Source organism: Cnephaeus nilssonii (assembly GCF_951640355.1).
Source record: "Cnephaeus nilssonii genome assembly, chromosome: 4".
NCBI lineage: Eukaryota > Metazoa > Chordata > Mammalia > Chiroptera > Vespertilionidae > Cnephaeus > Cnephaeus nilssonii.
Genome location: NC_137075.1, coordinates 14,266,994 through 14,285,330, shown reverse-complemented (window position 1 = coordinate 14,285,330; position 18,337 = coordinate 14,266,994). Strand labels below are relative to the sequence as shown.

The window sequence follows — 18,337 nt, the reverse complement described above, 5'->3', positions numbered from 1 at the left end:
TATACTAATAATTGACTCTTAATATTTGTAGAATTTTCAAACTCTAAAAGATATGAGAAAACATGTTTTTTATGTCTTTTCCCCCATACTTTTATTTCACACATGAGTCAGTTTCTGGGCCAAGAGCTTTGTATGTATTATATTTAACTTTCACATCATGAGAATCAAATATTTGCCTCAATTAAAAGATAAGAAAATTAAGCCTTTGGTTAAACATGAGCTGTTTAAAATTTTGTGCCAAAGAATTCTTTATTCAAATAACATCGTAAGCAAAGCCTAAACATAAAGGTTCATCGAAACATAGCTTGAAATTGATAATAGGCCAGATTTTAGGTCTTTTCTTAATGCTTAAAACTTATCCCAGGATGATATCTTAAGAGTGCAATAAATTATGGCTAAAACAGTAAATTGTCAAAATTAGCATTTCAAATACTTTATATCAGTTTTTTACATTCAAAAACTTTTTCAAGTTTTTTTTTAAAAATAAGTGCACATTCAGTGTTTCATAGATCTTATGAAAATCTACATATATGTAAAAGCCTAATACGCTAAGTATTCGACTGTTTGACCAGTCACTGTGATGCCCACTGACCACCAGGGGCAGACGCCGCTCTGAATGGTAGGTTAGCTTGCTGTTGGGGTCCGGCCAATCGGGACTGGGCAAGATGGGCCGGACACACTCCGGAGCCCTCTCCTGGTCCTTTCCCAGCCCCGATCATGCACAGGTGGGGTCCCTTGGCCTGGTCTGCGCCCTCTCGCAGTCTGGGACCCCTCTGGCAATGTCAGAGAGCCGGTTTTGGCCCAATCTCCGCAGGCCAGGCCGAGGGACGCCACTGGTGCACGAATCCGTGCACTAGGCCTCTAGTGTTCTTTATAAAAGAAGTTCTTTATATTCAGAAGTATCAGGGTCATCTTGGTTTGTTTGGGAGAATACTAATCATTAAAAAAAAAATCCAAATGAAAATCTACTGCTAGAAGTTGTGACTTAATCACAAGTGACTTCATTTGACTTCATGCCTTAATTTAGGGCTTTTTTTTTTTTCTTTCCATTTTTAAATATATTTTTTATTGTTGATAGCATTACAGATATCTTCTATTTTCCTTCTTCCCTCCCTCGCACCAGCCCCTACCCACCCCCACCCCCACCCCCTATTGCTCATATCCACGGGCTATACATATAAGTATATAAATTCTTTGGTTTATCTCTTCTCATCCCCCCAACTCCACATTGAGGTATGTCAGTCTGTTCCATGCCTTCCTGCTTCAGGTCTTATTTTGTTGGTCAATTCATTTTGTTCATTAGATTCCATAAATAAGTGAGGTCATATGATATTTGTCTTTCTCAGTTTGGCTTATTTTACTTAGCATTATATTTTCCAGGTCCATCCATGCTTTCCCAAAGGGTAAGAGATCCCTCTTTTATACAACTACATAGTATTCCATAGTGTAAATGTCCCACAGCTTTTTTTATCCATTCATCTAGCGATGGGTACTTGGGCTGTTTCCAAATCTTAGCTATTGTAAATAATGCCGCTATGAACATAGGGGTGCATATATTCTTTCTGATTGGTGTTTTGAAGTTTTTAGTATATAGTCCCAGAAGTGGGATCGCTGGGTCAAACAAAAGTTCCATTTATCATTTTTTGAGGAAACTATACTGTTTTCCACAGTGGCTGCACCAGTCTGCATTCCCACCAGCAGTGAGTGTTCCCTTTTCTCCACAACCTCGCCAGCTGGGGCTTATATTTAAATTATCTGTTTTCCCTGTCAGCGGCATCTGAATATGAAGAGTATATGCATCCCCACTGGCAACTATGTACCTCTTGGTCTATCTATAGCATAACATCTCTTTGACTCAGGTTGAATTTTGTATGGGCCATAGCTCATTCTCTGTTAGATCAATCTGTATTTTGTCTCCATATGTGGTTGAAATTTAAAGAACTGTATTTATATGGTATAGTAACATTTATTTTTATTGATGTGGAAATAACAGTACAGTTATGCACCACTTAACAATGGGAATAGGTTCTCGGAAAATGGGTCATAAGGTGATTTCGTTGTGCAAACATCAGAGGGTGTACCTACACAAACCTAGGTGGTATGGCCTACAAGTGCACCTAGGCTTTATAGTATTGCCTATTGCTCTGTAGGGGAGGACAAATATTTTCCCAATATTCTTATGGCTTCTTGACTGAGATGTCCTGTAATAGAAAATAGATTAATAAGAGAAAAACTAACAAAAGTTGAATAACATGTATACCTCCTGTATACCTGGGAAAGACCCAGGAAAACTGAGTAATTGAGTAACATGCCAAAATGTCTGAAGCCACCACCTTAAATACCTTCGAATCTTCAGCTGAAGATTAAAAAATGATGTTGGGCGTAAGGGGAGTGGGTTGTGGGGTGTTACCAGAAAAAGCACAGTAAAAGGATAAGGTTGTTATGCAGATTTAAGTTCTTTTGCATTGATAATTGTTTCTGTGCATATGGTCATCCCCTCTTCTTGGTACACTGAGGCAGACAGCCTTGCAAATATAAATGCCTTTTACAAAGGGTAACTTCTACTTGGTTTTCAGAGCTTCTCTCATGTCTTCTGTTTCTTAAAATTAATTAGCCTAAAGTAAGCCTCATGCCAGATAGACATATTTTAAGGTGACAAATTCTGATCCTCTACAGCTCTTAGGCTACAAAACCTGTACAACATGTTACTGTACTGAATACTCTAGGCAGTTCTAACACGATGGTAAATATTTATATCATGTGTTATGCTATGATGTTAAGATGGCCAAGACGTCACTAAGGGGCTAAGATGTCACTAGGCATTAGAATTTTTCAAAAAGTACCAATTAATAATGCGGATTTTTTTTTTCAATAGATGGAGTTACACATATGTTGGTATATATGCGATTTGATATGTATGCTATTTTGTTGTACTGATAGCAAGCTTCAAAACTTCATATGTCAAATTTTCTGAAGGTGTTAACATCATAGATATTTATATGCTTAAAAATGTCAAATTTCATGCCCAAAAAAAGCATTTGCGGGAAGTTTTAATTCATTACTTTATTTTGAAGAAAAAGTTATCGTATACTTTGGGAAGCTTATGGTGAACATGCTCCATCTCAAGATACTTGTGAACGCTGGTTTAAACTCTTTCAAAGTGATGATTTCAATGTGAAAGACAAAGAAGGTCCATGTCAACCGAAAAAGTTTGAAGACCAACAATTACAAGCATTATTGGATGAGGATATGTGTCAAACTCAAAAACAACTTTCAGAAAGATTAAACGTTGCTCAGCAAACAATTTCCGATCATTAAAAGCAATAGGAAAGATTTTAAAGGAAGGAAAATGGGTGCCACATCAACTGAAGGAAAGATAAATGGAAAACAGAAAAGTAATCAGTAAAATGTTCTTCAGTGGCACAAAAGAATGTCTTTTTTGTATCAAATTGTGACTGGCAATGAAAAGTGGATTTATTTTGAGAATCCCAAATGCACAAAATCATGTGTTGATCCAGGAAGGCCAAATCGCTTCGGAAAGAAGACAATGCTCTGCATTTGGTGGGATCAGGAAGGTGTGGTGTATTATGAGCTTCTAAAACCAGGTGAAAGGGTTAGTACTGATCTCTACCGACAACAAATAATCAATTTAAATCACGCTTTGATGGTAAAATGACCAGAATGGGCCAAAAGACACGGCAAAGTAATTTTGTTTCATGATAACACAACATCACACACTTCAAAACCAGTTAAAGACACCTTAAAAGGTCTTGCCTGGGAAGTATTAACCCACCTGCTGCATTCACCAGACCTTGCTCCTTCAGATTACCACTTGTTCCAATCGATGGCACACGCGCTTTCTGAGCGGCACTTCAAAACATACGAAGTGGAAAATTGGGTCTCTGAATGGTTTGCCTCAAAACAAGAAAAGTTCTATTGGGAGAGTATCCACAAATTACCTGAAAGATGGGGGAAATGTGTAGCTAGTGATGGACATTACTTTGAATAAAGCACTTTTGATGTTTCTATTGAAATTATCGTGTTTTCTTTTATTACAAAATCCACATTATTAACCAGTACACCTGGTAATTTTATGACCATTTTATTGTACAAAGAAATTAGATTCAGGTCTCAAATCTTGACTCTCTTCTAACTATATGACCTTTGGAAACTCATTCTACATCTTTTAACCTCTAGATTTTATGGTGTTTAAGATTATTACCTAGATTTGGAGGGTTATGTGAATTTGGGGGCCTAAATGACAGTACTTTATACAACTAAGTAGTTAAGTCTCCCCCCATTATCCACAGTCAGCTGCTGTTCAAAATATTAAATGGAGCCTTGGCTGGGTAGCTCAGTTGGTTAGAGTGTCATCCTGACATGCCAAGGTTGTAGGTTTGATGCCTGGTCAGGGCACATACAAGAACCAACCAATCCTATATAATAAAGAGGTAATATGCAAATTGAACATCACACCCTCACAAGATGGCTGCCTACGACCAGGCCAGCAGGAGACCAGGCTGGCAGGAGGGCCATGAGGTGTGACCAGGCTGGGGAGGGGGCAGTTGAGGCCAGCTAGGCCAGCAGGGGTGGCAGTTGGGGGTGATTAGGCTGGCGGGGGAGAGAGTGAGGGGCAACTAGGCCAGCGGCGGGGGGGGAGGGGGGGGCGTGGCAGTTGGGGGCGACCTGGCCAGCAGGGGATACAGTTGGTGACCAGGCCAACGGGGGGGTGGGGGTAGTAAGGGGTGTCCAGGCTGGTGGGGGTGCCGTTAGGAGCGACCAAGCCGGCAGGGAGGGGGCAGTTGGGGGCCATCAGGCCAGCACGCAAAGGCAGTGAGGGGCAATCAGGCCAGAGGGGGTGCAGTTAGGGGCGACCAGGCCAGAGGGGGTGCAGTTAGGGGCGACCAGGAAGGCAGGAGGCTGGCAGGTGAGTGATTAGGAGCCAGAGATCCAGGATTGTGAGAGGGATGTCCCGGATAGGAAAGGGTGCAGGCCGGGCTGAGGGGACCCTTCCCCCCCTCTTGTGCACAAATTTCATGCACCGGGCCTTTAGTGAGTGTATAAACAAGTGGAACAACAAACTAATGTTTCTCTCCCTCACTTCTACTCTCATCCTTCTCTTTCTCCCTTCTTCTCTCTCTCCACCCTTTTCTCTCCACTCCTTCTCTCTCTAAAATAAATAAAAAATAAAAACAAAAATATTAAATGGAAAATTCCAGGAATAAACACTTCATAAGTTAAATTGCATCCCATTCTGAGTGCCCTAAAGAAATCGTTCACTATCCCATTTCATCCGACACTGAACTTAAATCATCCCTTTGTCCAGTATATCAATGCTGTGTAAATTACCTGGCCATTTAGTCACTTAGTAGCCGTCTCAATTACCAGAGAGGGAGTACATTCACATAACTTTAATTAGAGTATATTATTATAATTATCCTATTTTATTATTAGTTATTGTTGTTTATCTCTTACCATGCCTGATTTATAAATTAAACTTTGTCATAGATATTCACATATAGGAAAAAGCAGTATAAACAATACTAACTCCTTGCTTAATATAGTCAATTGGTTCTGTAACTTTAAGCAAAGTAACATTTAATGAAACCACTTTTACCGTAGGCTAATTGATATAAAACAAGAGTTATGTTTCTATCAACTTTATAATGAAATGACATTGAACAAAATGACGTTATTTGAGGACCTGCTATATGTAGGATTTGGTACTATCTGTGGTTTTCGGGCCTCTATTGGGGAGGTCTTGGATCATATCCCCTGAGGTTTAGGTAGGAAGACTATTATCTATATCGCTAGTGTCAATCGTATATAATAAAAACCTAATATGCTAAGTGTCCGGTCATCCAGTTGACTGTTCAACCAATCAAAGCGTAATATGCTAATGATATGCTAAGGCCGCTCAACTGCTCACTATGATGTGCACTGACCACCAGGGGGCAGGCGCTCCGACTGGTAGGTCAGCTTGTTGCTGGGGTCTGGCCGATCAGGACTGAGCGAGATGGGCTGGACACTCCCTGGAGCCCTCCCGCGGTCCCTCCCGGCTGACCGACCTCCCACATCCCTCCCCGGCCCTGATTGTGCACCGGTGGGTTCGCTTTGCCTCGCCTGCACCCTCTCTCAATCTGGGATCCCTCGGAGGATGTCAGAGAACTGGTTTCAGCCCCACGGCAGAACGACTGGTGGCTATGACATGCACTGACTACCAGGGGGCAAACGCTCAATGCAGAACATCCCCCGAGGGCTCCCTGATTACAAGAGAGCACAGGCTGGGCTGAGGTACCCCCTCCTCCCCAAGTACTTGAATTTCGTGCACCGGGCCTCTAGTCTTATGAAACAATTTAGGACAACTCTTGTTATCTTAAAAAGCACTGAAGAATGAATGTAACTGGGAAGTTTTATTGATAGAACTTTTGCTTTGATTTCATTTCCCTGCTATTTGCCATTGTGATAGAAGTCTGTCTCACCAGATTCTGACATTTCAGGTTACTACTCCTGTCGTTAAGCAAGGACCAGTTTCACAATCGGCCACACAGCAGCAGCCTGTAACTGCTGACAAACCACAAGGTCATGATCCTGTTTCCCCTCGAAGTCTTCAGCGCTCAAAGTAAGTTGATGTTATGTGTTGAGACAACATTATTTTTTCCTTAATATGGCAGACTGCATTGTTCAGATATTATAAATATGTATACTAGTATGTGATAGAATTTGATCTTGAAAGAATGCATGGATAACCTAACTTCTTTTTATGTATTACCAAATTTGCAAAGGCAATCTATAGCAATTAGATTGTTGGGTAGTAAAGCCTGGGTTATTTTGAGAAAGGTGACTCTTTTCTTTAGTATTTCACTTAGTAGAATATGATAGGAGTAACAATATGAAATACATGTACAGAGAGGGCACATGGTTATATAATACTTTATTTGTTGGAAATGAGACATCATTTTTAACCTCATAGCAGTTTTAGATTGGAGTGTATTGATGAAGCCAAAAATCTCACATCTAAAACTTGGGCCACTGTTGCCAATGGTGTGTGTTAGTCAAGCTTTTTTCTTCAACTCTGCTCCTATAAGGATTACTTGTCATATAGAGCTGTAGTGTGTTGTCACTTTTCTTTGTTAAATGAACAAATACAACTTTAAATGATTTTCATTTGATTGATTTTCCTGTTTTTATTTCTTGCTATGAGGTGGCAAAATAATTCAACTGTTGAGAACTTAACACATCCAAATGAGAGTTGTCCCCTTCAAAATCATCACCTTGGGAAGCTGTGTACTTACTCCAGCAATGTTGCTATTGCTCAGAACATTTTTGGGAAATTCTTCTTTTAAATTGTCTTTAGAGGCTGCAGTATTATTTTAAGTATCCTCAGTGATGAAAACTCTTCATCCTTTGGGAGATTGAGTTTTTGGAAATAACTGAAATTCATTCAGAGCCAAGTCTGATGAAGCAGGTAGGAAATAACCAACGTGGGTGACTAAATTTTTATTCTCACCACCATATCCCTAAACCCTAGCCTAAACTATACAGTTTTAAAAGAAAATAGCCCTAGCCGGTTTGGCTCAGTGGATAGAGTGTTGGCCTGCAAACTGAAAGGTCCCAGGTTCAATTCCGGTCAAGGGCACATGCCTGGGTTGTGGGCTCGATCCCCAGTGGGGGACTTGCAGGAGGCAGCCAATCCATGATTCTCTCTCATCATGGATGTTTCCATCCTTCTCTCCCTCTTCCTTCCTCTCTGAAATGAATTTTAAAAAATAATTTTAAAAAATAAAAGAAATAACCAATTTCAGAGTGTTACTTTTTTTGGTCTTATTTTGCCACTAAACTCATTCATTGCTATCCAATAAAATGTCTGTGTTTTGCTTCTCATTATTTTACCCTCTGATTCAATACTCTGTTCTGAAGTTAATCAAGAGCAATATATCTTTTTCCTTTCCTTATCTACATGTATTTAAGATACAATATTCAGATGTGCATTGTATCTACAATTGTTAAAATGTGACCATGTAGCCATGGCTGGTGTTGCTCAGTTGTTAGAGGGTTGGTCCTCCTTTCCACTCTCTAAAAATGAATGGAAAAAATATCCTTGGGTGAAAATTAACAAAACAAGCAAACAAACAAAAAAAATGTGACCATTTCTTGGTGACATTCTTATTAGTGTCTATAGTATACAAAGTCATCAGGTTCTGCTGTCAAATTTGGAGAAGAGTGTTATTTTAAATTTGACTCTGACATTAGTTTTAAAGGGCTTTCTCTCCCCCCCCCCCCCCGCAAGGTGTATTAAGGAATCATACCTAATAAAATGGTAATATGCAAATTACCATCACTCCGCTACGCCCACGATTGGGCCGGCTGGAGGCGCGGGGGGCGGGACTCAGGGTGGCCGATTGGCTGGTGGTAGGAGCGGGGGGCAGGGACTCACGAGTCCCCGCCCCCCCGCTCCTCCCGCCGGCTTAAACGGCCGGCGCTGCTTAGGCCGGCGCTGCGGAAGACGCTGGTGGCGGAACTCGGGGTGGCCGATTGCGTGGCTGCTGGCACCAGTTTTCCGCCAGCAGCAGTTTTCCTCTGGCCACCCGCCAATCAGAGCGCCTCCCCGATCGGAGTTCCTCTCGGGGTGGCCGATCGTGCTGGCGGGAGGCGCTCTGATCGGCGGGTGGCCAGAGGAAAACTGCTGCTGGTGGATAACTGGTGCCGGCAGCCAGGTGAAGGAAAAGTCTATTGCACGAAACTTCGTGCAACGGGCTCCTAGTATATGATATAAATGTACTTAGAATTTTTAAATTCTGTTAATCTTCTACACTAATAAAAGAGAAACATGCAAATTGACCATCACTCTGCTACACCCACCAGCCAGTCAGCGCGAGTATGTAAATTAACCCAACCAAGATGGCTGCGGCCACAGAGCTAGAGCGAGCAGGAGGCTTGGATTGCCCCCGGCGAAGGAGGAAGCCAAGCTTCCCACCTGCCCTGGTCAGCCCTGGCCTCTGCTCAAGGCTACAAAATTTCAATTATAGAAGATAAAAAAATCACAGATACCAGGGCCTCCGCTTGGGTCACCGGGGGCGTGGCCGGCCTGCAAACCACCACAGGCCCCTCGCCCAGGCCGCCCCACGCCCCAAGGCAACCTCCACCCTGATCCGGGACACCCTTCAGGGCAAACCAGCCTGGGAGGGCAGTTGGGAGGGACCAGGCTTGCAAGGAAGGGCGATCAAGCCTGCAGGGGAGGGAAGTTAGGGGTGACCAGGCCAGCAGAGGAGGGAAGTTGGGGGCGACCAGGCCTGCAGGGAAGGGCAGTTGGGGGGGACCCAGGCCTGCAGGGGAGAGCAGTTGCAGTGGACCAGGCTGGCAGGGAAGGGCAGTTAGGGGGGGACCAACCAGGCCTGCAGAGGAGGGCAGTTAGGGGCAATCAGGCTGGCAGGGGAGCAGTTAGGCATTAGGCTGGCAGGGGAGTGGTTAGGGGTGATCAGGCTGGCATGCAGAAGCGGTTAGGGGCAATCAGGAAGGCAGGCAAGCGAGCAGTTGGGAGCCAGCAGTCCTGGATTGGAGAGGGATCCCAGATTGGAGAGGGTGCAGGCTGGGCTGAGGGACACACCCACCCACCCCGCACGAATTTCGTGCACCGGGCCTTTATGTATATATAAAAGGCTAGTATGCAAAGTGTCCCTTTGGGAGTTTGATTGCTCACTATGATGTGCGCTGACCGCCAAGGGGCGGCATAGAATGAATGGAGGCCCCGGCCCGCAGCCGGAAGGCCTCGATTGGCCCTGATTGCCAGCGCAGGCCTAGGGACCCTACCCGTGTATGAATTTCGTGCACCAGGCCTCTGTGTTAAAATAACAAATTTTTCTTAGGTATTTGGGTATCTTGAATGGAAGGTATCGACAGACAATATCTAGGATACCTAAAAACTGCTTGTAGATACACTACACATTCAATTCTGTTTTCTCTTCCAGTAGCCAGAGAAGTCCATCACCTGGTCCAAATCATACTTCTGGAAGTAATGCATCAAATGCAGCAGTTGTACCACAGAATTCATCTACCCGAACTACATGTTCATTAACACCTACGCTAGCAGCACATTTCAATGAAAATCTCATAAAACATGTTCAAGGATGGCCTGCAGATCATGCAGAAAAGCAGGTATGTTATATGATTCACAGTAGATGTTTTACCTTTGGATAACTAAAAAATATAATTTAAATTCTACTTTTAAAAAACCTGATCTGGACTGCTATATTTAAAGCAACTAATTTCTAAATAGGTTGTCTATTTTATAAAATATTTGATATATACTTACCTATAGGGTGGTTTAACATAAAGTAATTTAATATAATTATCATAGTAGCTACCAAGTACTAAGCATTTAGTTGTGCACCAAGTGCTTTGTTTTTTCCACTTAAAACTGCTAACGAGCCTAGCGGGTTTGGCTCAGTGGATAGAGTGTCAGCCTGCGGACCAAAGGCTCCTGGGTTCAATTCCGGTCAATGGCATGTACCTTGTTTGCAGGTTCCTCCCCAGCCTGGACCCTGGTTTGAGCTCATGCAGAAGGCAACTGATCAATATGTTTCTCTCACTCTGATATTTCTGTCTTTCCCTCTCTCTTCCACTCTCTAAAAATCAATGAAAAAGGTTTAAAAAAAATAAAAACAAAAAAGACTATAACTAGTGCATATAATGAGTTTTCCCATTTTATCAGTCCCTTAAGACCAAATAAATTAAACCAAAATCACCCCATTGATGTGTGCTTTTTCCATTCAGCCAGTCATTCTGATAGTTTTAGAACCCGTTAGTAGTTTTAATCTTATGATTCTCCCACTAGACTAAGCTGTTATAATTTAAGAAACATTTTTGTTTTAGGATGAGGGCACTTAAGGCATTGAAATTATTGCCATGGGCTTCTCCCTTTTATCAGATAACTGACCATCTGAAATATCCTCTAAGTTCACAGAGGTATGTTGTGTATAATTATACAGGAATACAGTGAGGCCCTTTTATCAGCATTATACCTGAACTTTGGCTGACCCAGCATCTTTTATTGGTGACAAATCATGAGTCATCCTATCCTAGTGGTATACTATTCTAAGTATTCCACCATATGAGAGTTTTGCGTGTGTGTGTGTGTGTGTGTGTGTGTGTTTTCTCTTTGTGTGTTTTTTTTTTTTTTGCATGTGTTTTTTAAAGAAAATAATTTTCCCCTTAGATTCACCAGCAATGTTGTAGGTTTGTTTATTTATTTCAGTTTTTTTTTCAAGCAAAACTATTTTAAATATAACAATGTTACATGCAATAAAATTAATATTTTAAGAATAAAGTGATTTTAAGTATAATACTATTACCAAAACTTTACTAATATAGTATGATATCACAAAAGTTGTAGGAAATATTAAAAATCTGCAAAAAAAAAACAACAACAGGATTTCTTCTATCATATTCTAGTATATAATTCCCCTCTCCCCCTCTGGATCTATTGTTTTTCATCAGTTTATGTTGTTCATTATATTCCACAAATGAGTGAGATCATATGATACTTATCTTTCTTCAACTTGCTTATTTCGCTTAGCATGATGCTTTTAAAGTATTTTGTCGAATATGAGTATTGCTACTCCAGCTTTTTTTTCTTCCCCATTTGCATGGAAGATTTTTTTCCACCCCTTCACTTTCATCCTGCGTGTGTCTTTGTTTTGAGGTGGGACTCTTGGAGACAGCATATAGTTGGTTCATATTTTTTTATCCATTCAGCTACCCTACACCTTTTGATTGGAGCATTTAATCCATTTACATTTAGGGTTATTATTGAGAGGTACTTATTTATAGCCATTTTAATTCTGTATGGCTAGGTTTCTCTCTGTGTTTCTTCTTCCCAGGAATCCCTTACAACAATCTCTTTAGCATTTCTTGTAATAATGACTTGGTGGTGATGAACCACCTTTAGCCTTTTTTTTTTTTTTTTGTCTGGGAAGCTCTTTATTTGACCATCTATTTTGAATGATAGCCTTGCTGGATATAGTAAGCTTGGTCTCAGATCCTTGCTTTCCATTACCTTGAGGACTTCGTGCCATTCCCTTCTGGCCTGTAGACTCTCTGATGAGAAATCAGGTGTCAGCCTTATGGGAACTCCTTTGTAGGTAACAGTTTTCTTTTCTCTTGCTGCCTTTAAGATTCTCTCTTTGTCTTTAATTACGTGTTTGGGTACTTCTTGTTTGGGGTTCTGTGTGCCTCCTGAACTTGTGTGACTTTTTCCTTTACCAAGTAAGGGAAGTTTTCAGCCATTATTTCTTCAAACACCTTCTCTATTCCTTTCTCACTTCCTGCCTCTAATGGAACACCTGCTATTCTAATATTGATATGTTTCATGTGGTCCCACAGCTCCCTTAAGCTGTCCTCCTGTTTTTTTCATTGTTTTTTTCTTTTTGGTTCTCTGATTTAGTGATATTTCCAACTCTGTCTTCTAATTCACTGATTCGATCCTCAGCTTCCCCTTATCTGCAGTGTATTCCTTCCAATGTGTTCTTTATTTGTGTTATGACATTCTTTATCTCAGACTATTCTTTTTCATAGTTACTATATGTTTTTCCATACTGTTGAGCATTTTTAACATCATTACTCTGAACTCTTGTTTCAGATAAATTTCTTATCTTCATTTATCTCTTTTTCTGGAGAATTTGCTAGTTCTTTCATTTGGGGGGTTGTTTCTTTGTTTCCTCATTTTAGTTGTCTGTCTGGGTTTGTGACTATGTATTGGGTAGGTCCTCTATACCTCTCAATCTCTAGTGCAGGACAGTGTTAAAGGCTGTTTCTGACTAATTGGATCAGGGAAAGACTCAAAGCCTCTAGAGCAGTGATGGGCAACCTTTTGAGCTTGGTGTGTCAAACTTCGCCAAAAAACTGAGCATAACTCGGGTAGTGTGACACTTTGAGGAAAAAACTAACTCCAAGATTCTAGTCGCAAATGTTTCATCCTCAGGAGCAGCAAATGTTTCATCCTCGGCATGCAGCCGCATGTCATTAGAAATGGCTACGCGTGTCAGTGCTGACACGCATGTCATAGGTTCGCCATCACTGCTCTAGAGACTGCCTCTGCCTGGAGACTAATAGGATTTCGGCTTGAATTGCCCCCAGGCAATTGCCCAACGGTGTATCGAGAGTTTTTTCAACAGGGTGGGGCATAATGCTGGGCAGTTGCTTCTGCCTGGAGGCTAATTGTTACTTTTAATCTCATAAGTGCCTCAGGGCAAGATGTTTTCCAATAGGATGTGTCAACTGTCTTCCCCTCAGCAAGGCAAACGTCTGTGTGGGAAAGATGTCCTCCGCTGTGTGAGGGAATGACTCAGCCCAGGAAACTTGGGGTGTCTGCCTTATGAGCTCTATCCCCCGAGTCCCCAGTCCTGGGTTCTGCTCTCACAGTTGCAGTCCACTTCATCCTCCCTCTGCAGGAGCACACATGGGTGGTTCCACAGGGAATTTTTGTGGGTTGGCCCTTTAAGAGGGTGCCCAAACTTTCAGCTGCCACTCCCTGGCAGATAGAACCCCACTGCTTTTCATAGCTAGATGTAATGTGGTTACCCTCCTCAGTTTGGTGCTTTCTGCTGGGCAGCACAGCTTGGGGATTAGATCCCAGAGTTCTCAGTGCCATCCCCCCCACAGCTGAGATATCTCTCCGGGTCTTCAGTTGCTGTCTGTGGGTGCCTAGCCAGCCCTTTCACGCCTCTGCCCCTCCTACCAGTCTCTATGCGGTCTCCACCTTCGGTCCTTGGGTATCAGGGTTCTCTCCTGTGAGTTTTCCATTGATTATTCAGGAAGCCTTTCCGTATTTCAGTTGTAATTCCAGCTTGTTCCTGGGAGCTTGTTCATTCGTGCAGCATCCTCCTACTCTGCCACTATTTTTAATCTCACGCATTTCTGTGGGTTTAAAGGAAAATGATTATTCTGCAATCTTGGTGTAAAGTTCTCCTCAAAAATTTAATGTTTTATTTTTTTACATGTGACTTCTATTTTATGTGGTTTTCTGTAATTATAGGCATCAAGATTGCGAGAAGAAGCCCATAACATGGGGAGTGTTCATATGTCAGAAATTTGTACTGAATTAAAAAATTTAAGATCTTTAGTCCGAGTATGTGAAATTCAAGCAACTTTGAGAGAGCAAAGGTAAGTTTTTTGCTGAAATAATTTTTGTTTCTTAGAATTACATATCTTAAGTCAGACTGAAGTAATTATTTAAAAAGTGAAATTAGACAGCAACTAATTATAAAGGGTCACTCTTGAATTGAGGGGACTTATCTATTGCCCAGGGTATTTATTTCAGTTGAAATTTCAAATTACTATTTACATTATGCTTGTATCATCAATAGATTCTTGGAAATAACAGTAGGAATATAATTTTCAGCTGGTTCAGTGACATATCTGTTTTCACCTAAACTCTTATTGTCTCATTTTTTAAACACCTGTTACAAAACTGAGGACAAACTTTAAATGGCTTCACATCCTGTCTGTATAAGGTAGAGTTAAACTTCTCATGAAACCACGCATATTTAGTAAAATACCAAGTTGGGGTTTATAGTAAACTTGGAAAAATTGAGTTTTTATCTAATGTCTCAATTTCTAAAATATGTGGAGGCAGTTTTTGAATATCAACTGGGATTTTTCTACTCTAAGATTGCTCTGAACAGAGCTCTAACATACATAAAGCTTAATTTCATTTTGGCTTGCTAGACAGATGATTTAGCTTTTAAGAAATTATACTATTCCTTATTGCGATTTATTAAAAGAGTATACACAGTCAAATATCAAGCCAGTATATGAAAGATTTTATGAAGTTTACTGAAATTTGGTTAGCTGTGGCATTTAGGTTTTATTTTTTTGTTTTGAATATACATGTCTGTGGGACTTGACTTGGCTCCATTTTTATGAATTTACATTTATGTTGAAAACTATTCTTTAAAAAATTAGTTTGTTGCACCTAGTTAATTATTATATCATCATTACTATACTTACTATATTTTAGTCCAGAAAACATTCAATATAGGCTTATCTCATGTTCAATATCTACTGCCTTTGTGTATGTGTGATGATACAGTAAACACTGTGTTTTAAATCAATCTAAATTCAAATTAATTATTGAGAAATTGTTTGACAACTAGAAAACATTCTAACTTTTGTCATTCTTGTGCAATATATTTTCTTATGTAAAATATATTTAATGATTGTCTTAACTATAGACTTAACAGTTTTTAATTATTTTGTTTTAACTAGTAACTGGTTTTTTAAAAGATAATTTTGTTGTTAGAAGTTTGGTTTTTCTGTAACATTTATATGACCACACAGTTCTAATGCCTTCTTATTTTTTTCAGGATACTATTTTTGAGACAACAAATTAAGGAACTTGAAAAGCTAAAAAATCAGAATTCCTTCATGGTCTGAAGATGTGAATAATTGCACATGGTTTTGAGTACAGGAACTGTAAATCTATTGCCCAATCTTAACATTTTTGATCTGCATTTAAGTAGACTTTGGACCGTTAAGCTGGGCAAAGGAAATGACAAGGGGACTGAGGTCTGTGAGAGTTGATTCAGTGGAAAGAGACAAGACTGATGTAAAACCCTTGAAATGTAGATTTAATGTAGATGTATTCTTCACGTTGTAAATATGTTTTGTAGAGTGAAGCCATGGGAAGCCATGTGTAACAGAGCTTAGACATCCAAAACTAATTAATGCTGAGGTGGCTAAATACCTAGCCTTTTACATGTAAACCTGTCTGCAAAATTAGCTTTTTTAAGAAAAGAAAAAAAAATGGAGGGGGGGTTTAATTTATCATTCAGAAATCTTGCATTTTCAGAAATTCAGTGCAAGCGCCAGGCGATGTGTGTCTAAGGAGATACAATTTTGAACCATATGGGCAGTGTACAAAATATCATGAAACAACTATTTCCACACTTGCACCTGATCAAGAGCAGTGCTTCTCTGTTTGTTTTGCAGAGAAATGTTTTTTCATTTCCGATGTGTTCCATTTCCCTCTGAAATACTTGATTTGATTTTATCCATTTTTTAAGGCTCCTCTTTTTTCTCCTTTCTTAAGGCACTGTTGCTATGGCACTTTTCTATAATCTTTTCATTCCTGTGTACAGTAGCTTAAAATTGCAGTGATTGAGCATAACCCACTTGTTTGTATAAATTATTGAAATCCATTTGCACCCTGTAAGAATGGAATGGACCTAAAAGTACTGCTGGACGTGAGTGTGTGCTGAATTACATTGATTGCTCAAATGTAAGGAAATGGCCCAATGAACATGGTTGTGGGAGGGGAAAGAGGAAACAAAACTAGTCAGATGTGAATTGTATCTGTTGTAATAAACATGTTAAAACAAATAAAATGTTATTTTTCTTTTCCTTTGGTCAAATGCATATTAGAATTTGAACTACCTGGGGATTCTTTATCAGAACTATTCTTGTTGAATATTTATACTTAATTGAAATAAGTCCTTAAAGAAGGTTTCGTTTAAAGCAGATGAACAGGAAATGTGTATAAGATATTTAATGAAATATGAAATTCAACAAGAATGATTAAGTCACTTCCCAAGTGGTTGTCATTTGTTAAATCCTGGTTTACCTGTCTTGCTATTATGACATTTCATTTTGAAGGATGTTTGTGTTGTAGCTAACTGTTCAAGTCTGGTGCTGACTGCTGTTCTTAGCCATCACAAAACGCTAAATTTGTGTAATTGGAGCTTCCTACTGTTAGCTGGAAATGGTGGAGAAGCTCAGCTTTGTATATTGTTTTCCTAAAGTATATTAAAATAAAAAAAGAAACTATTGCTACTATAAAATTACCTTGGCTTTTTTTTTCTCTGTTAAAATATTGGTCAGCTGGCCTTAGCATGACACTGCCAGTATTATATCAAGTCACAAGGGTTTCTTTATGCAGAAAAAAAATCTTAATTTCAAAATCTTATCCAATTTTAGAGCCTATTTTTCCTGTCGAGGCAGATGTATTCATGTGCTTTCAGAGAACTGCCAGCACCAAGGGCTTATTTTGTGATGTGAGACATTAATGTTACTACATTCTGGGATACTAAAATTTTGAAATTGCTCCTGTTGCTTTAAGCATATTTAAGGTATAGAAGATAATGCTCAGACTTTTCAACAAAATTTAAAAAGTAAACTGTAAGAGATAGTATGGATGATATTTTCTAAAATACAAAAATGTTCCAGTATAATTAAGAGGAATTAGAATCTGATACTGGAGACTGATTTTTTTTTTATTGTAACTTGAGCATAAAATGTAAGAAGCACCAAATGTCATAAGTTATATCATCATGAAATGTTTATACCTATGAGATTGTTAACATTTGCTGGACTTGATTAGTGCATGTAAATGAAACTCCGAAGAGTACTATGTTAAGCTGGAACCCTTACTAATGTAGTCCCGTATGTTTCCAGGATAGAAGTAAGCACTTTGCTCTGTGGTAGGCAAAGGTTTCCTGATCAGATGGTAACTCGTATAAAAGATGCCTGATTTGAAATTTCCTGGTGAATTTTTAAACACAGAAAATTAAAAATTTTGTAGTCTATTTTTACAATATTTGAATCACTTATTCTATAAAAAAATTATTTTAAATATTGCACTTTAATACAGACATGGTGTCCAGCTACTAACCTTCTTGAGGTAACCAGGGACAGTTTCTAAAAATAGACATAATATCAGAGAATACGTGGGCACCTTGATTCAAATAATTTGAGAATGGAAATATGAATAGCCCCTAGGAAACCTCAGGGTTTTAATTTTTGTTTTAAAAGGGACATATTCAAACTATGTTGTTATAAAATGTATTTTGTGAAGGTGGGTATGTTAGAACCTGGGTCTTTACCCTGAAGAACCAGCTTCCCTACTATTTTTTCTATGTAGTTCAACTAACTTTTCATTTTAAAACTTGGACTATATTTCCAGATTTTTAACACCCTGAAAATTCCCATGCTTCAGCTCTTTTTTAAAGACATCATGCTTTTAATAGCCCAAATGAATGATTTTATCTTCTAATTTTATATGTCTGTTTCACACTTGTAATATATTGGAAAGGAGGTGCTTAAAACTGCAAAGAAGGAATTGTTACCCCATTTCAAAAATAACCTATTGTTCTGTTTAAACAGCCTTAGCTTTAAGGGATTATTTCCCCAGGGGTGGGGGCAGGGCGTGAAGGAAGTCACTCTGCAAATCAGAACTATTATAGACTTAAATCAGGACTTAACACTACTGTATTTAGATATGGGGTTTGAATATACGGATTTCAATACCTGTAAATACGGCTATATCTTGTATTTGTACTGAAGT

General features: G+C 39.6%; 1 protein-coding gene across 8 annotated transcripts in view; it reads left to right on the top strand.

Moving 5' to 3' along the window:
• The window catches only part of WAC (WW domain containing adaptor with coiled-coil), a 92,483-nt gene extending 75,648 nt beyond the window's left edge, over positions 1–16,835 (top strand). For 7 of the 8 annotated variants that reach the window (XM_079769864.1, XM_079769862.1, XM_079769866.1 and 4 more), the window contains 4 exons: positions 6,501–6,622; positions 9,969–10,155; positions 14,033–14,160; positions 15,363–16,835. In XM_079769864.1, the coding sequence (XP_079625990.1) occupies positions 6,501–6,622; positions 9,969–10,155; positions 14,033–14,160; positions 15,363–15,432 (507 nt within the window). In that variant the 3' untranslated portion in view covers positions 15,433–16,835. The remainder of the gene's footprint in view (positions 1–6,500; positions 6,623–9,968; positions 10,156–14,032; positions 14,161–15,362) is intronic. The other variant, XM_079769860.1, reaches the window with a different exon arrangement.
• The last annotated feature ends 1,502 nt before the right edge of the window (positions 16,836–18,337 follow it).